This window comes from Lissotriton vulgaris, chromosome 6 (genome assembly GCF_964263255.1).
Source record: "Lissotriton vulgaris chromosome 6, aLisVul1.2, whole genome shotgun sequence".
Taxonomy (NCBI): domain Eukaryota; kingdom Metazoa; phylum Chordata; class Amphibia; order Caudata; family Salamandridae; genus Lissotriton; species Lissotriton vulgaris.
The window spans coordinates 1,830,129,107-1,830,153,712 of NC_141694.1; the positions used below are offsets into that span (position 1 = coordinate 1,830,129,107).

Genomic DNA, 24,606 nt, shown 5'->3' on the forward strand with positions numbered 1-24,606 from the left:
TTGGGAATGATGCTTGCTTACTTCGGCAAATAGCTCAACTATCGCTGTTTGTGGAGTCTCACTTAAAGGAAGGCAGGCGTCCTATTGAATACCTTTGAGCACCTCATGTGTAATCTAAGGGCGGTAGCTCTTCACCCCCCCCCCCTCCTGGTTCTGATCCTGGTTCTGACGGACTGTAGGCGGACAGTCTGCTGGTCATGCGCTGCGTGGAATATGGGACAAAGGTCGCAGCTCACCGACTTCAGAGCCGGCTGTTAATGTGTACCAAAGGTGACTGAGCCCTGGGCGCGCCGTCTGCCTCATTACTTCACATTAGTCGCCCCAGGGAGTGGGATGTAATCACGGACTTTGGTTTTGTTATCCGCCCCCTCACCCAATCTCGTCATGCTGCTCCGCATTTCAGCTACTGTAGACCAGTACAGCAATTTTAACCTTCAGCTCACGGTAGCCCCTTCCCTGATGCTGCACAGGCGCTGCTGCTGCCGCCCCCTAACCCAGTCTCGTCAAGCCTCGGCATTTTACCTGCTGTAGCTCGTTACAGCATGTTTTTAACCTTCAGCCGCTTCCTTCATGCAGTACAGGTGCTGCTGCTCCTGTCCCCAGATAGCCCCTGTTTTCAAGGTTCTCGGATAGCGTCTTTTTTTAGCTGGGACCAATTCTAGGCCGTCTGAACCGACGCCTTGATGCAAGTGCTTCGAGGCGAAGAGCTAATCAGGTTTAACGGGTTTAGTGCATCTGCTGCAATAATCTGTCTGGAACACACTTGTCACATGACTGAATTCCAATGGAACACTCCCGACCTTTCAAGGTCAACGGATTGAGGACTAACCTGGCGAGTATCTTAAATGTTACACATTCAGCTTTGTAATAGTGTCTCTTTATAGTTCCTAGGATCGATGGACTGCATCGTGATGAAGATTTCCCTCTTGTGGCAGTCACACATGTGAACATTGGGTATCGGTGTTACTGGGCTGTTTCTGTTGCTCATCGTTGTATTCGAATCTTAAAGTATTCATTCCTCTTTAGAGGAACATGTGGAAAGTGTTTCTTTCCCGTTTATATCTAGCACAGATATCCCCTCACTCCCTGCTGTAGGTCAGAATGACTAAACCCATTATGTGTTCGATGCCGTACCAAGGCAGTTTTGTGTCAAACACACTAAAATAAAATTCGTTTTTTTGTGCTTTAATGTAATTCTGATTAAATACTCTTTACATTTTCACATCCCACGTTTTCATCCGTCCCACAGAGAAGACTGATGAAAATGTTTGGAGCTCAGGTGATAAGACACTGAGCTGAAGAAGATGTTATGCCGCTTGACTTTCTTCCATCTAAATATGCGGCATTGCATTCCCTTTTCCGCCTAATTGGCCACCTGCTTTGCTTTTTGAGAGCCTGAGAGGAAGCAGCATAATGTGCAATTATGCTTTACGTGCAATGCAGTTAGAATTACTCGAGTTTTAAAGCTCTGTGCAGCGGCATTTCGACATGTGGAGTCTCCCAGTGGGCTATTGCGAAATGGCTAAAGTCCACAGTTGGAAGTTAATTGGGAGTTAATTGCTAACCCCTAATATTTTGTGTTATGCATGCAACGCTCTAATGCCCCATGTTTCCAGAAGAGCTGACGAAGCAGGCTCATTTTTTTATTGAGAGAAATCATTCGAAGGACAAGTTTTGTGCTAATCTTAGATGCTCGTGTGCAGTGAGGTAAGGTAAGGTAGGGTCGGCACTCATCCCATTAACGGCATGAAGTGGCAGGCTTTGTTCTAGATAGTAGGAACGCTGACCTGCTGTCTGGTAGGACCTGGAGGGAAAAGGTCCAAATAAGAAATTTGTCAGTCGATTGATTGGAGCATATAGACTTTAATCGTCCTGAAGGTGCCATTTGTTAATGAAGGTTAGTTTATAACTCTTCTTTTCAATTACAAATCGGAGGACTAAGATCTGCCATCAATATTGAAGTTAAGCTGTTTTCAAGTTCAAAAACCACTTTAATCGATTAATAAAAATCATAAGTCACAATACAGACAATGTGGAATTGCATTAATACACATAAAAAGTTTAAAAAATATATATATATACATGTGCAATTTTTGTTTTTCTTTTAAAAAAACATATTTCATTTGATGTGATAAATGTACACAAACAATGTCAGTTAACCCCTTCAGCGCGGCACGGATTTTTGCGCTGTGCTGAAGGTTCTAATGAGCCTATCGGCTCATGACGGAACGGTTCCGTCATGAGCACAGCTCAACCGACGCTCATGACGAAACCGTTCCGTCATGAGCATTAGGGGGGTTAATCTCTCATGTTCAATTTTTTAAAACGAATAGAAGCCACTATAAAATTTACCACTCCAAACATAATTACTGGGGATTCCAATAGCTGCAAATAAAGTAGCGCTGGTTTAACTTGCAGGAATCCCTTTTCCTTTAACAAAGGAACAACAAACTTTCTTCTGGCTGACCTATACAAAGGGCAAAAGAACATAAAATGACTAGTGTCCTGCAGTGAAAAACCATCACACCTGCAAGGGGGGGCATCTATTGGGTTACACCATGTTTTACAATCAGTAAATAATCTATGTAACTGGTTAAATCTAAACTTTGTTAAATCCCAACGATGGAACGGAATCGTTACTATAGTAAGATAAGGTTGGATAGACAAGCTCGAGATCAATAGATAGTGCCCTCTAACCAAAGGTTTTCTTACTTGTTCCATCTCTCGCTCCTGCTCCCTAGCTTTAATAAAATTAGCTTTGATCCATTTTAGATCTGCTTTTACCTGGGCCTCAGGATTTGTGAAGATTTCTGGTCGACCCATGACCTTGGTGGCTCTTTTAATGTAAGATAGCCACTGGATGTCCCTGGCTTTCTCCAGGCTCATGCAATCCCGCAGTATAAGGTGATTCAATGTGAGATTGGGATTCAACCAGATTTTTACCCACAGTAGGATGGGTGCCAGATTAATCATATCAACAATGTTTGAATGTTTTGAAGTGTCGGAGGCATAACTATGCCTCTGAATTTATTAAAAATGAGAACACTCCTCTCTTTACAAAGTGAGATGTTGAAGGTCTTCCCTTTGCGATGTGATGAATCAGTTTGCCGTTTGGGGAAGTTCGTCCTTTTTTTAACTTAACTGTACAGTTTTGTGAAATGTAAAGCAAACTTAAATGTATGTGTAGAAAGTCTGACGGGGAGCAGCTGGGTGCGGCTGTGTGTGCGGCTGTGTGTGTGTGTGGCTGTGTGTGTGTGTGTGTGTGGCTGTGTGTGTGTGTGTGTGTGTGCGGCTGTGTGTGTGTGCGGCTGTGTGTGTGTGCGGCTGTGTGTGTGTGCGGCTGTGTGTGTGTGCGGCTGTGTGTGTGTGTGTGTGTGTGTGTGTGTGTGCGGCTGTGTGTGTGTGCTTACGGCTGTGTGTGTGGCTGTGTGTGCGCGCGTGCGGCTGTGTGTGTGTGTGTGGGTGCGGCGGTGTGTGTGTGTGGGTGCAGGTGCGGCTGTGTGTGTGGGTGCAGGTGCGGCTGTGCGTGGGTGTGTGTGCGGGTGCGGCTGTGTGCGGGTGTGTGTGTGTGTGTGTGTGCGGGTGCAGGTGTGTGTGGGTGCTCATACATTTGTTGGTTAATGCATACTATCGTAAAACCTATTACACGGGTGACTGATAATATGTGTGCATGACGATTATATTTCAAAATAACATTGGTGCCCTGGATGTCAGTCTCTCAATTTTATTTGTAAACTTGTGTGTGTAGGACCCGAACATACCCTAAATGTCAATGACACCCGGTCTAAAACGAGTCATGCAGCATTTGGTAAAAAGCATACAGTGATTTGAATATGACTTACTGAATTGCAGCCGATGTCTCATAATTTATCCTCTTTGAATCGCATCTCGACATGATTCTAGTGTGATCTTGCATGACTGGCAACTGATTGTTTCCAGACTGAAACCGCCAGTCAGTCTTAAAGAATGCATGCCTTAATCGCGAGTGCCTAATTAAATGCATAATTTGGCAAATATTACGTTGACAGGGTTCTTAAAAACTCACTGAGCGTTCCTCAAAAATGTCCCATGCGTACCGCGTTTGGCACCCTCACTGTGCACCGTTTGTGGATAGCTCAATTTTAGGAAATCACACGTCTGTGAATTTCAACAATGGACTATTTGTTATCCAATGAGATTAAGCAGTCAATATGGCAGACATGTTGAAGTTGTGTACTTCTGGCCTCGTCGGTCAAAGTTTCTGTATCGGTCTTATCATGTCCTTGTCTGGTTGTTGTAATTAAATTAGGGTTAATATTAAATATTGTAACCTGGTTTTGTTTGTCTTCAGTAAGTTTACCCTCCCGGATCACAAGTAGGGCTGGGCATAGTTTGCGAAGTAGCGCTACGCGAAGCTACTCAAAGTGCACTTAGCACTAGGCGAGCTATGCGAACTGCGTAGTACCCTGTTTGCACTGTGCAGGGTGCTGTTTTCAATGATTGCACAGTGCTGGATGCTTGTTCGGACTGTGCAATCATTGAAAACAGCATCTTGCACAGTGCAAGCTGTAGTTTTCTGCCGCTTGGGTAGATTTTTACTTGAGCTGCAGCTTTCTCAACGCGGACTGGTAGTTTCTCATCATGAGCATACGCGACCACTCACAATGAGAAACCTGACCTCCCAGCGTTGAGAATCTCGCCGGGAGGTTTATTTTCCACGCTCGCGATCTGCAACTTGATGTTGCTGATGGCATACGAGAAAGTCTCGCCGGGATGTCATTTTGCTTGCTCGCGGTCGCCAGCTTGACGTTGAGGACCTCGAGCAAGCAAAAAATGACCGCTGCCCTACGCTACGCATGTTTGCACTGTGCGCTACTTCGCACTACGCGAACTGCACATAGCAAACTTCGCAAACTATGCGACCGTAGCGCTTTGCCCAGGATTAATCACGAGGCATCATTTAAGTCTCCTGTCTTTATCAAGTCAAAGAATGTGTATGTGCTCTCTTAGCGGTGAAGTATGGCTGTTAAATATCAGTGTTTTGAACAAATAACTTTTCATTGCCTAAAAAAATAGCCAACATGACAAAAATACTGGGAGTTGTTTATCATTCTATACTGTATTCTTTATTTAAACATTCAGTCAAGAATGCTGATGAAGTGGCTGTCAATGGTGAATTGTACACGTCTAGCTCATTACAAACCTTGATCTGTCGTCATTCCAGTATTATAGGACACAGGCATATTAGGTCCTGTTGGCATCTTTATCCGATGCAGTTACTCTTTTCAACAATATTTTCCTGTTATCAACATGGTCTCTAATCGTGTCCTGTTCCAATACTGTAAATCTTAACTGGCTGTTGTGGACATTCCTATTGAATTGTACTGCTACAGATGATTTTTCATCCTTGTATTGTTTTTGTGTTCTGTTCATTCTTTTCATGATTGTTCTCTCTGTTTTGCCTATATAGGCTAAGCCACATGGGCATTTCAAAATGTGAACTAGATTTTTGGTTTCACGGATTGCATTCCTTCTAAGTTTGACTTTGATCCCTTTTTGACGAGTGATTGATTTATCTCTGATCCCTTCATACTGTTATTGCAGTTGGTACAACTAAAACACTGTCTGTCCTTGTATGTTGGCCTAGATTTATCAATAATTTACAATAATTCCTGCAGGGGGAGACATTACACTGGTGTGGTAAAGTGCATCGAGATGCATCTAACTTTATGCCATGTGTTAGTGTATGACTTGCTACCCTGGAGGAGTCATGTGCCCAAAAGAAGTGATGTGGGTTAACAATTGGAGTGCAGTATTGTTGGTTGTCCTAGTGAAAGACCGCATACACGCAGGTGACTAGCTAGAAGTCACTGATGGGCTTGGCCCTTAAGAGAAATCTTCATACTTCCTGAAGACATTGTTTTTAGCGTAGCAGAAAGTCCATTGGTTAATGTACCTAGGTGACGACGTGACCTATTCATTGCTTGCCTGCCTTAGAACGATACCCAGATTAGTTTGTCATTCACATGTGGCATTTGCTTCTGGCAGTTTTGCATTTCTAGCTGTGCTCTGTACTTTAGGCATCACTCACTCGGGTGATGTCTTTTTAATTCACTGCTTTTCTTTTTTAGGCTTCACCTGCCGAAATTTCTCCTCCTCATCCGCCGTCCTTTGTAAGTACCGTAGAGGAACTTCTTTGGTTACCTGTGTTTGAGTACTTTGACCTGAATGGCTGGTTCATGTTTGGGTGACACTACCTTTTTTGCATCTTTAGCCAGAACACATGTCAACTATGAAGTCAAAGGAGACGTGGCCGTCGTTCGCTTCAATACCCCAAATTCCAAGGTACAGCTTCTGCTCCTTTGTCCCGAAGTCTGAGTCCAGAATGAAACTGAATGCATACAATGGGTCCTATGAGTGGGTGGCCAACAAATGAGGGCTAGTCCAGAGGGTAGGATGAGAGCAACCATGGACATATACACAGCAGGAGCATCATTTTAGAATGGGAAGTCAGAATAATATGAATGGAGGGACTTAAGTGGTTGGTCAGAAGCTGTGGAGACAAAAGGGTAAATTAATTAAAGGGCTCAAACCCATTTGATCAGGTGGCACTGAAAACTGAAGCTTAAAGCCGCAGGCTGTAAATGATCCATTTCTCAAGAGTGCTGGGAAATTGAAAGACTAGGTTTGACAGTTCTCTGTCTTTGCATTCTGTTCAGATTTGTTTTTGAGATGTTCCCATTCAGTGGTGTTTTACTTCATATCCGCTTGTATCTTGCCTGGTTTGTCCACACTATTAGTCACATTTCCCTGCTGCCCAACCCTTCCTCAACCATTGTATTTTTTTGTGCAAAGTCCGATTTACACTTGCAAAAGCATCGCTCCCACTGGGAATGCTCACATCCATCCAGGCACCTTTTTTTTTATAAGTGGCTAGGTGAAATAAAGGGAAATGTGTTGTTATGGATCTATTTTATCTGTTCGATATAAATTGCAGTGGGCCTTATGTAGAATTTTGTCATAAACGTGGCCAATGTCTCGTCTGCCGTAGTACACGTGCATTAAAACCTGTGGCACTTTTAACTCCGAGGACAGGATATCCATCACATTTTGACTGAGTATCCCGTCTGCCAAACTCTAAATAAGCCCTCAGTTTTGCAGTAGAGAGATATTTAGTTAATGGCAGACCCTTGATCGCTTTTGGCGTTAAATTCTCAGTGTTTGCTTGGCCCAATTGGGGCCAGTTTCTGGGGGATTAATACATATTTTCTGTAGCCCGACTCTGTTTTGGTGCTCAAATAATTAGTTAAATTGTGCTGTCTTCGGCCTTCCTTGCATTTTGCGCTACCAGCTTATTTTGTATTTCTTTGGTAGTGCCTTCATAGATGGTGACGCAGTCCCACTCTCATTTTCACTGTTAGTTGTGCACTTGCCTGCTGGCTGTTGCTAGAGGTGCATTCTATAATTTTAAATCTTATCAAATGAAAAGGGCGTGTAGAGCGCATGCTTGAGAACACAAGCATTTTGTATGAATGCTTGTCTTTTGCCCTGGTTATGAGCTATGTTTTTGTTGTGCTTTTACGTTTAAGATGTTCTTTCTAAGTATTCACATTTTTACCCATTTTTTGACATCTCTCACCTGCAGGTAAACACACTGTCAAAACAGATGCAGTCAGAGTTCGGCGAAATTATGAATGAAGTCTGGACAAACGATGCCGTCCGAGGTGCCGTCCTCATCTCTTCAAAGCCTGGCTGCTTTATTGCTGGGGCAGATATCAAGTAAGTGCTGTTGACATAAGGACACATTCGACCGTGGCTTTAACCTGGGGGAGGAGGCAGGGCCTGAAATGTATGATTGTTTCCCAGTTCTGTATACAGTTTTGTATCGCATTCTGCATAACAAATTCCAATTTAAATCCATTGCAGACTTCATTCTGTTTCAAGCTAAATGTAGCTTCTCATATGCCAAGGTGCCATTTTGGTGCTGTGGAAATCAAATGAAGCTGTGATGTGTACTAAGCACTGTATTTATATAAAATGAAACTTTGATGTGTCCTAAGCGCGTGTTTATTTTATCTAAGGTTTATATTGCTCCTTGAGTGTGGAACAATGTGGTATGAACACTGCTAGCATCATCTGATTTGGTTTACATTAGTACTTGTTGAGGAACCGCGTTGGTACTTAAACCTGTTTTTTTCTTTTTAACCTGAGCTGTATGTTAGAGAGTCTCTCCACCCAGGCCTGCCAACTTGAATACATTTTTTACCTTGTGATAGTTGGTTGAGGGGCATTGGAGTAGAATGAGTGTAGAGAAAGGGGAGGACCTAGAGTCATTTGGTGTCTTACTCTGCATGAAAGGACTTCAGAGGGGGCGTGGCATCATGACCAGCAGTGCCTGAGAGTGACTCCTTACCCTCCTTATGATAAACTCCCCCTCCTCCCCCCTCAAATGCTTGGAGGCTGCTGCCGCTGTTCTGGAAACATTCTAAACCACTCACCATGGGCTTTGGTTGTGTAAAGTCCACAAAGTATCTGGAAATCCACTTTCTGTTGGATTTCCTGCTCGTATTGTCTTACACTGTGGGATGCCGTCCCTTAATCACGAGGCCACGTGAAAGGAGCTGATATTGCGTGACACAGAATGCTGTTATGTGAGTTTGCAGGTTTCTGCACCCCATCCATGCTCTGACTGCAGTTACATGATCTTATCACCTCCAGGTTCTAATTTCTTCTCCTCAATTCAGTTGATAGATTTATCCTTTTCTCTTATCTTAAACTTCACCCTTTTCATCTGACTGGTGTAAAGCACCTTCATTTCAGAAAGATGTTCTTCCCCTTGGTTGGAAAAACACCTAACAGTCTAAGTTGTGACCACGCACCTATTGTAATGGGTTAGTTCACAATATGATTTTTAAACTCCATAGCCAATTTGCTTCATTTCACTGGTTTTATTTAAAATACTTGCTTAACCGCATGCGCGCTACGGGTTTTCCCGCTGTGCGCTGAAATTTGAAAATCGCGCGGTTTGTGACAAAGCCAGCTCGTCATCCGCGCAGCGCAGGTAACGCCCATGACGAGCTGGCTTTGTCATCCGCAGCGAAGGGGTTAAAGGGCTTGCTAAATGCACAAAACATGTTCAAGATGCAGAGCAAGTGATCTTATCAGAAAGAGAACTTCACAAATGCTCTTCCGTTCGGCCATGGAGGTCACATGTTAACCGTTTTCCCCAGAGGGTCTTCGTGCTCAAAGAAGTGAAATGCTTTATTTTCCACTATTTCTCTATCTTGTGGTTCATGTTTCTTTTATTGATCCTGTCACTTTCAGCATGATCGAAGCTTGCAAAAGCGCTGAGGAAGTCACCGAGCTGTCACACGATGGGCAGAAGATGTTTGAAAAGCTTGAAAAGTCCCCTAAGCCCATTGTGGCTGCCATCGGGGGCTCCTGTCTTGGAGGAGGTCTTGAGGTACTTTTGTACTATCATTTGTTTGCTACTACTTTAGAGGGCTTCTGGAAGACTGTGGCAGAGAGTTTGAACCAGTTTACATTTTGAGGCCAGTTGTCAGTCTGCTCAATAGACCGGTATGGCACTCGGCTTTAAACCTGCTTCTTTCCTATCATAGTCTTGTCTTAGCTGAATTGGTAAGGCTGCAAGTATCCACAGATTGCTTGGACTGACTTTCTGTAGGTCTCCTAGTTCGGTGTCGGAACTGCTTAGAATGCCCGCTGAAAAGTGTTATTGTGGGTCAGTATATACAGAGTAAAATATATTTTGGCAGCTGGAATTTGTGTCATAGAGGATGGATTGGAGTTTTAGTTGGAGAGAAATGTGGTTTGTTTCAGTTGTGATAAAATACAAAACTAAAGGATATGCCACGAAAAACCCTCTGTTGTCTTCCACACCATCTGTATGAGCTCTGCAACCCAATCTGAGAGTTGCTATTTGGAGGGAAAGTACTTCAGTGTGGAAGGCTTAAATTATAGGGACAGAGTGGACAGCCTTGGCACATTTCTTCACTGATATGACTAGATGGATCAAACTTGCATGTACAGCCGTGTGCCTCATGCAGATTTTGCTAAATGAACATAGCACGTTGGTACAGTAGAGACTCCTAGGGATGCAGATCTGAAAAGATTGTCTATTGAATTTGACTTGCCACATGGTAAACCCCTTCCCTCATCAATTGGGTTAGTGGTGATCTGGAGAGCCTTTCTATGACGTGGATAATCTGTGATTAGCTTGGTATGAAAAAGACGAGACAGTCCATTGTTAAAGCTCTTTATTTCCTTGCCAGACAACTGTGTGCAGTAGTACCCTGCTGTGTATAGTATGAAGGGCTCTAAGGTGACCAGATGTTTCGGCAAGCCCTTTCATCTCTGTAGAGCATAGTGATGTTCAGAATTCCGTCTGTTTCTTCTCTGTGCTTTAGTGCTGCCAGGTGTAGACCTGCTGAAGCAATGCCGGCATCTTTGATTTGTGCTATTGCAACCCATGTGTGGAACTGATGGACTTGTATTTGTATTTCAGGTTGCTCTTGCCTGTCAATACAGGGTAGCAACAAAGGACCGAAAGACTGTGCTAGGAACACCTGAGGTAATGCTTGGACTGCTACCTGGAGCAGGAGGCACCCAGAGGCTGCCGAAGATGGTAAGTTGTAACCTACTTGTGGCTTTCGAAGTAATTAAGGCTGTCAATCTTCCTCTTTACAGAAGCATCTACCTAATAGTTACTGCTCATTCAAAGTGGAGATCTATTTGCATTTTAGGTATTTACATGCTATCTGTGCATTTACTTAAAAGTGATAGAAAATAATTTAGGAACAAAACACATAATAATAGAGATTATGCCATATTCCAAGCAGGCCCTGGCTGATGAGTTAGATTGGAAGGAGGATACTTTGGTGTAACTCATAAAGTTCTGTGTCGTAAACCAGTGTTGGGTCCTTAAGAGCTGCTGAATAGTCTAGTCATTGAATGCCAGGGAGAGTCACGAAGTTCATGGTAATTCATACACTTAAGGGAGTCCTCACCGCGGTCCTTTATTTGTGTTGGGAACAGCCCCCTTAGCCACTTCTGTACTTTATTGACTCTATAAATTGCTCTGCTGCATGTGTTTTGATTTCTTTTGTATGCAGTCTGTGCAAGGCTCCCTAACATGTCCACTTTCCTCTGCTCTTATTTCTTTCTCCCCCTCCCGTTTCTTCTTTACTAATGCAGGTGGGACTGCCAAGTGCCTTTGACATGATGCTGACTGGTAGAAATATTCGCGCTGACAAAGCGAAGAAGATGGGCCTTGTGGACCAGTTAGTTGACCCTCTTGGTAAGAATCTCTCAAAGGCGAGTTGCTCTACATGTTTGTTAGGACATTTTGGCTTGACACCGGTCTTTAAGGCCCTATGCATTGTTTACAAAGCGCTCCATGGAATGCATTGTTTACAAAGCACTCCATGGAATAGGTCCAAAATTCCTCCAACAGCTCTTCCAATGGTATACGCCGGAAAGACAACTAAGATCGGCTAACTTGGGGCTGATCAAGATCGCCCGCATTAGGAAGGTGCGTTGGGGGGGGGCCGAAGCTTTGAGAGAGGGGCAGCGCTGGCCTTGAATGCTCTTCCTTTAGCCTTAAAGCAAAGCGCCAACCTTTTGGCATTCCGAAAAAGTCTGAAAACTTGGCTATTCTTGAGTTAGATCTGAGATTATAAACCCAGGGAGCTACCACTTTAGCGCCAGGACACCGGTTGGTATTAGTGCGCTCTATAAATGGTATAAATAAATAAATACCTGATTAAAGCCTTTGGTCACATGCTCCTCTCTGAGGTTTGACTCCTGAATTGCTTCCACAATCTCAAGTTTCATTGTATATTGTAAGTGCTTAGCCATAGCGTCTCCATGCCTTAACTGTCCAATGCAAATGTTTGAGTTGGTACAATGTTAATCTACTCTGATAGATGGTAGCTTGGTTACTGTGGAGCCCGTACCCTGAAATTTGTTTCTGCAAAAAAGAAAGGGGCTTAAAGTAACTTTTTTGATGTGAAGGGTTCATCATAGGTTGTTTTATCTTCTGTTTTGTAACAGCTCTTTTTCTCTGTGTCACAGAGTCCACTCTAAACCGTTCTCCTCTGTCTTGTCACAATGCATCCTGAGCATTCAAGATGCTCCTTAACGACATTTGTCACAGGCGCCTCACAATCATTCAAGCAACTCCAGTAGCCCACAGGGTACCAGCCCACAACCTTCAGAGAAAGAACATAAAACCTGGCTATTCGACAAATAATGAACCCCTTCCCCAAGCGCCTTGAGACCCTCTGGGTGAGTAGTGCGCTATATAAATGCTCGAACTTGAACACTGCAGAAGAGCAGGTGTATCCTAAGAGTGAAGACCCTTCTGAGTGTAGTCCCAACATTCCTCTGCATGGGTCATTACATTTGACTGGTGGGTGCAGAATGGGACATCTTCCAGCTCTTCTTCCCCTCTCCCAGAGAGGGGGGGCATGGGCTAGATTGAGGGGTGAGGTTAGATAATTTACACCATTCTTTCCGGGGAGGCTGATGGCTGCACCTTGACCACTAAATTCCCAAATGTCTTTCTATCCCCCTTGTGCCTAGAGCACCCCCATCGCCATTGCAAGTGAGATATTTCGGCATAGTTTTTACTTATGACCTAGTAAAGAGGGGGTAAATCTCAATTTCGAATCACTTGCCAATGCTATATTGCCGTACTAGTCATGCTTAGGGTCAGCCTTCAACTAGGGACCCTTATGAACATTGGGCATTTCTTGAAAACCTAAACTCTCATGCGAATCTAGAGTGAGATGGCATGTATGAATCCCAGTATTTTTTTTCTTATCCATAATGCCCTGCAACTCTTAAACATCAAACTCTGGCAAACCTCACACAATTTCCTTTTGTTTCTGTGATAACATGATCCAAACTCTGTGGGGAATCACGTTGTTAGGAACACCCAGTGTTCCCACATTACTTCCAATAAAAAACATTTCCTGACTTGTGTGGGCCTGTCGCTCCTGAGGGGAACAGTTTATTATTTTTTTTAAATAATTTTTTATTACATTTTCTGGAATAAGAAGCAAAAAACAAAATAGCAAAAGGCAAAAACATACGTAAATATATAGAACATATTACAAGTTATAAGTAAGCAAATAATATATAGATGCAATATAAGCATAGCATTGGAGAAAAAAGGAAAGAAAAAGGAGAAAAAGAAGAGCAACATAAAAAAAGAGAGAAATAGATAAATTTGTATAAGGGAAGAGGAAAAAGATATTTAAAAAAAAAACCTAGTGACCGGGAGCATGTGTAGAGAGATATGTTGTTAAAGGTAGCTAAAGAAGATCAGATAAAAAATTTTGAGATGGAGGAAACATTAGCAATTGTATGTTCATCACAAATAAAATTCCACCAAGTTAATGAAGATATTTTAGAATGATCTTTCCAGGATGATAAAATAACTTTAAAGGCTAATGCAATAAAACGATCAAATAACATAGAAATAGAAGAGGAGCTATCGACATCAGGTGAAGAAGAACTAAGAAAAATGTTTTGTAGTGACAATGTGAGATCACATTTATAAATGTTCATGCGAATAGCCCACACAGATTTCCAAAATAATACATTCAAAAAATCATAAAATTGATATCTCAAAGTGCCAGTATAATTAGAACAGGACCAACATAACGGAGAAGATGATGGGGGAAACTTGGAACTACAAACAGGAGTGATAACATGCCTATTGTAAATAAAATGCAAAGATTGGGTTATGCGAGCAGCAGCAGAAACTATAAATAACTTAAACAATTTATCCCATGTTGTAATAGAAAAAGAAACGGACAAGTCCGTTTCCCATGCAGTTTCAACAGGGGACTTTGGTCTCTCATAGCATTTGATAACAATAACTTGTATACAAGAGCAGCTTTAGGTCTGTGTGTCGGAAACAAACTGTATAATGGAGTGGGTGGAGTAAGAGATGGTGTATCAACTGAGAGGTCAAAAGAGGCTAATTGTAACTGTAAGGCATTTGAAATTAAGGTGTATTCATTAATGTAAGAGTTAGGTAACTGAAATTGTTCCTGTAAGTCAGAAAAAGGAATAACAGAGTTTTGTTGAATTAATTGGTGAACAAAAATAATTCCCTTCTCCTTCCAGTATTTGTAATAGAAGGATTTACCTTTATATTTAAGAGACTTATATCAAATTGTGGAGGATAGAAAACATTGAATTGGAGTTAAACTATTGGAAAAAGTATTGTATAATAGGATCTGGGAATATTTTAAAATAGGATTATTGTACATGAAAGTACTATTGGACATATATTTTACGTTCTGAAAGGAAAAGTCTTTTAATAATGAGCGTTCAAAAACAATCCATCTAGGGATAGGGATATCGGCGAAATCGTAGGATAAAGCAAAGGATTGTTTAATCAAAAAGGCCCAGTGATAAACTTTAAAATTTGGAAAACGTACACCGCCTTCACTCTTAGGACAAATAAGTTTTGTAAGGGCAATTCGTGGATGTTTCTTCTTGTATAAAAATTTTATACACGTGGAGTTAATTTGAGAAAAATAGGAGATGGAGATCCGAATAGGTAACATAGATAATGTGTATAGAACATGTGGCACAATCCTCATTTTGATAGTATTTAACCTACCCCACCAGGAAAGATCTAGGGGAGACCCAAGTGAGGAGTCATTGGAGTTTAGTAAATAATGCACTAAATGTATATCTAATTGTGGTGGACAAAGAGGCAGAAAACCAAATACCAAGGTATTTAATGTATGTGGGACACCAAGCAAAATTGATGTAATTAAACATAAATTGGTAACATAAGAAATTTAAAGGCAAAACCTCTGTCTTTGATAGGTTTATTTATAACCAGAAATACTGGAGTATAGTCGCACCTCATCCATAAAAGGCGGGAGTGAAGTAATGGGATTTGACCTGTAAATTAATATATCATCCGCAAATGCTGATAATTTAGTTTCTATGGAATTATAAGTGAAGCCAGAAATATGTGAATTAGCACAGATGTGCTCAAGGAAAGGTTCAAGGCATAAAATAAATAATAGAGGCAAAAGGGGGCCAGCCCTGACGTGTACCTCTGGATAAAGAAAAAAATCAGGAAAAATGATTATTACTAGCTCAAGGGCATGAGTACAGTAATTTAATATAAGAAATAAAAGTAGGCCCAAAGCCAAACCATTGTAGTGTTCTAAACATAAATTGCCAATTGATAAGATCAAAGGCCTTTTTGTCATCCAAAGACAGTGCTGCAAGAGGAGATTCAAATTTTTTACTGTATGAAATAATATTTGCAAACATTTGAGCATTATCCGATGCTAATCTACCCTTCACAAACCCAACTTTAACCCTTTCGCTGCGGCTGCTATTCCGCCGCAGCGCTAAAGGGGCGGCCGCGCGGCCGCCGCATGCTGGTGACAGAACCGCTCCGTCACCAGCTACAGTTGAGCTGTGCTGGTGACGGAGCGGTTCCGTCATGACCCGCCCCACTCATTAGGACTGCCGCGCAGGCGCGGCGGCCGGGCCATGACGGAACCGCTCCGTCATCAGCACAGCTCAACTGTAGCTGATGACGGAGCGGTTCAGTCATCAGCAGGGGAGGGGTTAAACAATAAGGGAATAATGTTTTCAAGACTGGATGCAAGAATCTTGGCAAATATTTTACAATTCTAATTTATTAATTATATAGGGCGAATTCTTTTAAAAAGGGTGTGGTCTTTATCTGGTTTAGGAATTATAACAATTAAGGCGTCCACAAAAGAACCGGATGCTTCATCACCCGCAATAAAGGAATTAAAAAGTGTCAGAAGTTTGGGAACAATAATGGAGGAAAAGGTGGCGTAAAATTCAACCGAGAGACCATCAGGTCCTGGTGCTTTTGATTATTTTAAAGATTTAATAGCGTTAGTTATTTCTTGAGCTGAGACCTCTCTCTAATGCATTAAATTCATCGGGAAGAGAAGGGGGAGGCCCGAAAAAAAAGTATCTAAATTTTGATTAGTAGGAAACGTGTCATCAGACTGAGATCGATAATAGTCATGAAAAACTTCAGCAATCTTTTCATCCGATGACACCATTTTTTTAGTAGAATTATTTAAGCTAGGCCCAATATTTTTACGTTCAGATTTAATTATTGGCTAACATCTTACCCGCTTTATTTTGACCACCATGATATTTGGATTTAATTTTAAGAAGAATATTACAGGCTTCAGTTGTTGCAAGTTTGTTGAGTTCAGATTCGGTCTTAATCAAGTCATGAAGATTTGAAGGCGATTTGGAAGTAAAATAAGTATGTTCTAATAATTTAAGATGTTGTAATTGGTCGGTATATTTTTTTCGTGTGGCTTTCTATTTTTTTTTTTTTTAGACCTATGAAATAGTAAGGGCACGAAAAGAGGCCTTAAAGGCATACCAATTATTAGAGACAGAAGTGTCCAGGGGATTATTGAATATAAAAAATTCATTAATAAAAGTGGTGGCTTCTTTGATGTACACAGTGTCAGATAGCAAAAAGTTAAGTTTCCAGCGACTAAATTGAAGGGAGGTAAGTGAAAGGTCTAGTACAGCATGAACTGGTGCATGATCAGAAATAAAAATGGATCCAATTTCCGAAGTTTGTATGGAAGGAAGCATGGATTTACTAACCAAAATATAATCAATTCTAGAATGAGTTTGATGCACATTAGAAAAAAAAGTATATTCAAGTGAGTCAGGGTTACATGTCTTCCAAACATCATATAATGAACAAGAGGCAATGGCCGATTGAAAAGCTTTGTGGGATTTATCAGGGTTAAATTTACATTTAGATAACCTGTCGGAAAAGGGGTCAATCCATTGGTAAAAATCACCAGCAACAATAATATTAGGGCAATCGATGGAAGAGAGTGGGATCTTAATGCCATTCCAAAACGTAGGGTCCGGTTTAACAGGGCCATAAATATTTAGTAAGACCAGAGTCTTGTTCTGAATTACAACCTTTGCTATTACCCAACATCATTTTGTGTTGACAAAATTTGTACAGATAACGACTTATGAAACAATATAGCAACACCCCCTCTTTTGTTAGCTGCAGAAGAATAAACAACTTGACCCACCGTCTTTTCAACTTAAGTAATTCTGCTTCATTACAACGAGTTTCTTGAAGAAAAGAAACCTTGGAGTCTAGCTTAGATAAGGGATATAATACCTTTTGTCTTTTGACTGGATTCCCAAAACCACAAAAATTCCACCTGACAAACTTACACATAATGGAGGGATAGGAGGGTAATACATGAATGGAGTTGATACACATACGGAATACAGCTAAAAACAAGCATTTTGCAATGCAATAGGTCTTGCATTAGGAAAGTGTGAGCTATTGGTATTGTAAATGACAAATTTTTTATTTGTGTTAGTTTTGAAAATAACAAAATTAATAGCTTTGTCATTTACAATGCCAATAGTTTTAACTTTCGCAAATGTGACACCTATAGCATTTGTAATGCAATATGTGTTGTATTTACGTGACTTAGATGTATTGATATTACAAAAAACAATGGCTTTTAATTTTTTTAAAATAATTGATACTTAAATAAAAGCTATTGCAATTTATAATGGCAATATCTTAAACTTTTGTAAATAACTTTTGTGAAGATTATGTTCAGTGTATTTTATTGTGATGAAAATCCAAGAACAGAAGTGAAATTAACATCTTTTTTGACATTTGTAATAAAGCTTAAAACATTGAGAGAACCTATTTGAACCAGTTGTTGAATGGTTGCACAGATTGATGCTGTGGTGGCGCTGAGTTATTTGTGGTGGCGACGAAAGATGCTGTGGAAGTTCAGTGATGCTGTGGTACTGCATAGTGTGGTGCCCCTGAGTGATGCTGTGGTGGTGCTGAGTGAGGGCGATGGATGGATACCCTCAGACCCCATAGACTGACCCTCTGATGCCTCCTGACAGCGCCCAGGCCCACCCTGTCAGCAGGGCTTACCCAAGGATTTCTAACTGATTGGACTGTGACAGAATGCGGTTTGGCTGTGGAAGTGGACGTGTATGCATGAGCTGTAGAAGCACATTCACCAGGAGAAATGGGGGCTCTCTGTGAGAGGATTATTGGGAGAAATGTAGTGGGAAATGAAGCATTTTAGTGCCGTTGCCCTTATACCTTTGCTTTGAGCTGAATAGTGTTGTGCACCTATTTTAGTGTAGGCGATGGCAGCTTTCCCACAAGTGTCAGGAAAAATCAATAAACCCTGCCACCGGCTCTTTCTTCACAGCTTCTGTGTGTGTATTTTGCCTGACTGCATAACGACTCAGGCCCCAAGAGAGGCTTAGCTATAAAAAAAAAAAGACACAGCATGTGTCCTCTTTAATGGAAAGCCTACACAATGAAAATGGGTGCATGTAAAGCACAGAATGCAATGACAGACCACGGTAAAAACTGTCTAAATTCCGTAATTGTTGACATTTCTCCCTTAGTACCTCCCAAAACACAAGAATGTATGCGAAAATAGAAACCTTTTTGTAATCTAGACATTATAAAATAACCTGTTATGAGATATTTCATTGGAAAAGGCTAACTTGGGATGGTAAAATAAATTGACACATCAGAAGCCATTTTCTTTCTACTCCTCTCTCAATGTGCTTTTCCTCCTAAAAGATGTGTGCGATGCATCCCCCATGGCATAGCTTCTGCTTCTCCCTGCAGGAGTATACAAACGCCCCGTTGCTATCACAATTAGGAGAGGCGGTTAACAGTTTGCAGGTAGAGCGTTCTGTGCCACTTAGCAAAACCCTGTCAATACCGCCCACCCCATGCCACCTCCTTTAAATACCTCGCACTGAGTGAATTAGAACTGTTTCCATACAGCGTGTGAAGGGTGTCTCGTGTATGTGTTGGGCGAAAGTAAACACTTGTTTGTTGGCGGTACATTTATGGCAAGCGACGTTGGAACGAGGCGGCTGTGGAAACAGGCACCAGACGGAGATGTTACCTGGGTAGACACGCTTTGGAGAAGTGTGTGTCAGGCCATGAAAGACAGGTTATCCAGAGACCTGGCTGGTCACCAGCAGGTCAGAGTGTTGCCCCCAGAATGCCCAGCCTCGTACATGGTGGTCCATGGAAAAGACCGAAGAATGAACTCATTCTGATGGCTCCCAAGCCATGCATAACACACACTTGTAAACTTTGTGCAGTGCCAACCATCTAGGGCTGGACCCTCGAGCTGCTTGAACCCCGAAAGCTGCATGTGGTTTAACGGCCAGAGCGGCCATTGACGCTGAGGAATCAGGTTCGAGTCTGGCGGGAGTCTCAAGCATCCTGTGATTCTAGGCAAATCTCTTAATCTCAAATGAAAATAAAATAAGATCCGTCTGTTATGGAACTGGTGCTTATGTAACGCGCTCTGTTCGGGCTATATAAAACTGCATCAAAAAAAGACATCCAGAAATATTGGCCAGAGACTATTCAACATAGACAGTGATGTCACCTAATCATATGAAGGGCTGTCACAACTTCATACCATCCTTTAAGTCATAGAAGGGGGACAGATTACATTGTAGCCGATATATGCATCTATGTATTTGGTGTGTCAAGTATATATTTATTAAACACACATCAGCACAGCAAAAGCATTCATGTTAATACATGAGCATACATTTGGAAGCTAATGCATGCATCTATACATATTCAATGAAACACAAACTGCGTAATGCAAATGTTGCTTTCGTTGACTGACGCGACCTTTGAGGCCACTAAGCGGAATCAAAGGCAAACCGATGACAGGACCAGCAGTTCATGCACTCAACCACGCAGACACACCACACATTCAACACCCAGATACAGTACGTGTATAGAAAGCAAACATGCGAAACAAACAAACCTCATACAAAAAAAGCGAGCAAACCCCACACAAAAATATCTACCTTACAGAAATAACACCGTTCCATAAGGAAACATCTAACTCAAGGGACAGAATCATTATACATAAAATAAAGAGAATGACTTCCACCATGCAGGGCTTGATTATGCATCTTTGGAAATATACTGAGCTTACCAGACATCGGGAAATAGGCACATGGTTGGAAGCTAAAAATAACAAATTACTCCCAGTATCAATAGATACTTTATTCGGTTAAGATTATTAACCATAAAAGCGTACAATATACAAAAATCATTTACATTTAAAATGACAATAAAATTCAAGATAAATACATCCGATTTCCTTACAATCAAGCAATACGAAGTTGATAGGTTACCCTGATGGATCAAGGACTTTACTCCTATCTGGGCCAAGGGGTAGGTTCTGGTAGTTATGGTGGGTAACTGCTGATAACTAGTTGGTACATGACCCCTCCTGCCCTCCCGATGGTATCCCTCTACACTCCACCTAGTGCTTGGCGAATATGCAGATCTTGGGTAAAAAATCACACAATTCAAGTGTTGATATGGGCCCATCTCCTATTTGTGGCTCCCAGCTTTGTAGGTAGGGGACTACCAAGTTGTCCCGGAAGTTGACAATGACCAGGTCTCCCGTTATGTTCTTGGGACAGGAGCCTATCCACCCCACCCTTCTGACATTTAGGATTGTCCCGTTAATGTTGGGTGGAAGCGGTCTATTTTTTGTCAGCCAGAACTGGACTTTATTTTTGAGGTCCTGGTGACCTTCAAACTTCCCGGTGGCTAGCACAGGCACCCCCGAGAGGACACATACGTAGGGTGCTGCCTCTGGTGGTAAATTTATCGATCTATTACTCCCGGCTAGCCCATCAGAACATTTACCTACTTTCGACCGCCCAGCTCTGGGAACAGAGCTATGGGCCTTTGTCAGTTCATTGGCTACCTCCTTGTTTTTAATAACTGACAGTACAGGATCAAGAGGGTTATTCTGGGCAATTTTACTGTGTGCTGTCGTGTCAGACATTTTTGTGGCAGCAGTTCTCTGAGATTGCTTGTTTGACTTAGTTGGCTTAGTATTATTGTCTAGTGTTGAGAGCTTTTCCCCAATGCTCTCTAACCTTTCAATGAGCGGGGATAATAGTTTTTACCAATTTTTCAATGTGGGCCAACAAAATAGATGGTAAAAGGGATATAGGGGTTTCCAGTATTTGGCCCGCTTTGGGTATTTCGGGGGTGGTGGTGACAGTAACCAAAGAGGGATTTAGAGTTGTTTTTCGATATTTTGATGGTTTCCCCTTATATTTCATACCTTTACGTTTTATACTCTGGGAAGGAACATAAGGATGTGCTAACCCCTGGGTGGTAATTTTATCTGTAATTACATCTGGGACATCCAGTGGACTTTTATTAGGTTGATGCGAATTCCTAAACTGAGGGTTTCCAGTACCCGTAGGGGATGTTGTGGGGCTGGATTGTTCAGATCCCTGTTCAACGGGGACATACCTAGTTTTGCAAATTGCGTTTAATTCCCTCTGTAATAAAGAGTTTGGCGAGTCAATTACGATTGGAGGGGACCGTTTGCTACCTAAGGTGTCTTTAGGGAGGCTATGTTCTATTGACTCAAAAGCCGATGTTACCCTAGTTAAATATAGGTCCAGTGTCCCCTTTAATGACCCTCCTTGCGAGGCAGATTGTTTGGCTGACCCTTTAGAGTTCATGGTGCGACTAGCTAATAACCCAGCTGCACGCACCTTGTGTGAGACCAATGGATATCTAGAAGGTCTTAATAAGACTAAAAAAGAAAAATAAACAGGAACAATTGTTGGTAGACTCTGAATAGTTGGTCTCTATTTAAGCAAACCTTAAGTCATATCTTTAGTCCTAAGAGACCATCCAAGAGGGGTGCCCCGACCCGGCCTCCTCGGTCCTCAGAGGGCCACAGAGGGCCCGCCCTTTGCCCGGGCTTAGCCCCGGGCGCTGACCCGCGCGCGATCCCGCGACGCGGGGGCTGGACTGCTTTTCAAGCGCCTCCTGGCGCGAAATGTCAATGGGCGGCGTGTCGCGCCGCTATGGCACCTGGGTAATGTAGTCTGCAAGGAGTTTGCAAGGGCCGGTATACCCCCCCTCGTTCGGCGGCCGCGGATGAGGCTTGCGGCGGCTGAAGGGAGGTATGGAAGGGAGATGCCCCCGCCGAAAACTGCAGGAACAAAAGTATGAGCCCTAGTGAAAGTGATGCCCCCCGCTCTGCCGGGGCAGGACTGCTTTTCAAGCGCCTCCTGGTTAGAAATGTCAATGGGCGGCGTGTCGCGCCGCTATGGCGCCTGGGTAATGTAGTCTGCAAGGGGTTTGCAAGGGCCGGTATACCCCCCCCCCCCCCCCCCCCTCGTTTGGCGGCCGCGGATGAGGCTTGCGGCGGCTGAAGGGAGGTATGGAAGGGAGATGCCCCCCGCCGAAAACTGCAGGAACAAAGGTATGAGCCCCAGTGAAAGTAATGTCCTGAACATCTAGTCCTGATGCACAGATTGGGAGGTTGGGGAGAAGGTAAACCAGCAAAACAACGATGCGCGCTCTGTGCTGGGGGAGGGCCATTAGCCTGCAAGAACTCGCGGCGAGATCAAAGCAAGGGTGGGAGGGACATTGGCGAGCGAGGGGGTGTGCAGCCTGGTGAGCTGAAGTGGCAGCAGGGGGCGGTGCGCAGCGCTGGCGTACGAAATGCGCATGGTTGTGCTCACATGCACTGTACCCGATCCGCAGTATGGGTAGACCTTTACTATAATCTTGCCAAACAAGCATTGCTAAAGCAATGCGTTAGGGTTGACCTAAAAAACACCACAAATAAGAGTCCTATATAGAAAGAGCTATGGAAAAACAGAACTTACTAATGTACACACGCAACAGATTGAGTACCCCTATCGGAGAGAAACAGATATAGAGAAACCAGAAAGAAAGGTAGTACAAAGAAAAATTTAAAAAATAGAAGTTGGATCAAGGAAAGATTTCCAGATCAAAAAAGAAGTAAAGGCAAGAGATGCATGAGACATAGCTGCAATGACAAGAGATGGAGCGACAGAGATAAAGATAAAAATACGAGTTACTAATAGCCTTAATAAATATGATAGGAAAAAAAGAAACCACAATAGGAACATTATAGATTATGGAAGAACTAACTTTACAATTTGTAGAAATACGTTGGAGAAAAGATTTCAATTTGAGGGGATCATCAAATGAACGTGTGGAACCATTGAGTAATTTTACACAGGCAAGGATGTAGGATACCATATTGAATATTCAATTGTCTCATCTGGGGACGTAGTGCCAGAAATTCCTTTCTTCTAGCATTAGTGACATTAGATAAATCTTGAGAGATGAAGATATTGTGACCAGACCATTTGAGATGACGTTTTGCTTTGGTTTTAGAGAGGACTCTCAACAAGTCAGTAAATTTCAAAAATAATATATTTATTCCTCTAGGTGTGGAGGCATGAGGTTGCAGTCGACCAAGTCTATGTGCAGTTCTAGCTGGCTCAGGTGGAAAATCCAAAAGTTCTGACAAATTTATTTAGGAACAAAAGCATATCAGGACCTTCAATATTTTCAGGCAGACCATAAAAACATAAGTTATTGCATCTGTTTCGATTTTCAAGTTCCTCTGTATGAAGCTTTAAGCGTTGGATCTCTTGTTCCAAAAATTGAATTTTAGTACACATCATGTAAGTTACTGATACGTTGCTCCATATCCAACACCTTAGCCTCTATACTGATCCATCTATCCTCTATTTGCTGAAGCTTTTCGTTAGTCGTCATCATAAACGACTTAAGACCTCAAACTTCATCTAGGATAATATCAAGAACAGGAATGTGGGAGGATAGAATGGGTTTGGTACCTGTTGTAGAGGCTCTAACAGAAGTTGAGGTTTCACTCGCCATCTTGAAATGATGAGTTGGGCGAGAAATGATTTTAGTTGAAGTTTGCAGTCTGCCTATAAGCCCACCAAAAACACCTAAAAAATGAATAAGGCTCCAGCACAAAAAGAGATGAAAAATAAGAATGTCACCCTCCTGTCAGCACTCAGGTAATTGCTACGTAAATAATACACCAGAAGCGATAAGGCAAGTATTAAATCATTAGCCAACTTCACATGAGGCTAAGGGGTATGACAAATAGTAGCACAAAAAGGATGAGAAATTGGCCAAAATCCAAACAGAAATGCCATATGCTCCATAACAAAATAGAAACTGACATAAATTCCGCTCATTCATAGGTTGGAGAATCAGTTAACCGTAAAGGAACACGAAAAGAGAAACTCAATGCACATACTTGTGTTAGCATGTAAGGAAAAAAAAATCACTTTAGTTGCAGGTACTGGCAAAATCATTATGGGGCCAATAAGAGAAAAATTTGCCAATATAAGCAGTCATTTCGATGGAGAACTGAAAGTACACGTTGGCCCGTAATAATGAAAGCACCATGCACCTTGAAGTTAAGCGCGCTGAACGGCCGATTTAAAATGTAGGCCGCTACTCACATTGCTGTGAGGAGAATCTCCGTCACCAGCGCCAGGTCTCCGGAGGTCGTCCGAGGCAGCAAAACAAGTCAATCCCTTCCTCGCACAGTCACACAAAGCCGACCGGCATCCGCGGTGTCCGTCGTCTGGAAAAAGCGGCTGAAATCCTGTGAAAGGCTCCGCAACACTGCGGAGCTCACGGAAGAGGTG

At 42.3% G+C, this 24,606-nt stretch overlaps 1 protein-coding gene across 2 annotated transcripts in view; it reads left to right on the forward strand.

The window, feature by feature from the left end:
- HADHA (hydroxyacyl-CoA dehydrogenase trifunctional multienzyme complex subunit alpha) overlaps window positions 1-24,606 on the forward strand; it is a 120,202-nt gene that overhangs the window by 3,864 nt on the left and 91,732 nt on the right. For both annotated transcript variants that reach the window (XR_015296705.1, XM_086928099.1), the window contains exons 2-7: window positions 6,111-6,152; window positions 6,254-6,324; window positions 7,625-7,758; window positions 9,304-9,442; window positions 10,505-10,624; window positions 11,194-11,296. Coding sequence is in view for 1 of the 2 variants with exons in the window: in XM_086928099.1 (XP_086784225.1) it covers window positions 6,111-6,152; window positions 6,254-6,324; window positions 7,625-7,758; window positions 9,304-9,442; window positions 10,505-10,624; window positions 11,194-11,296 (609 nt within the window). In the remaining variant the exon portion in view is untranslated. The remainder of the gene's footprint in view (window positions 1-6,110; window positions 6,153-6,253; window positions 6,325-7,624; window positions 7,759-9,303; window positions 9,443-10,504; window positions 10,625-11,193; window positions 11,297-24,606) is intronic.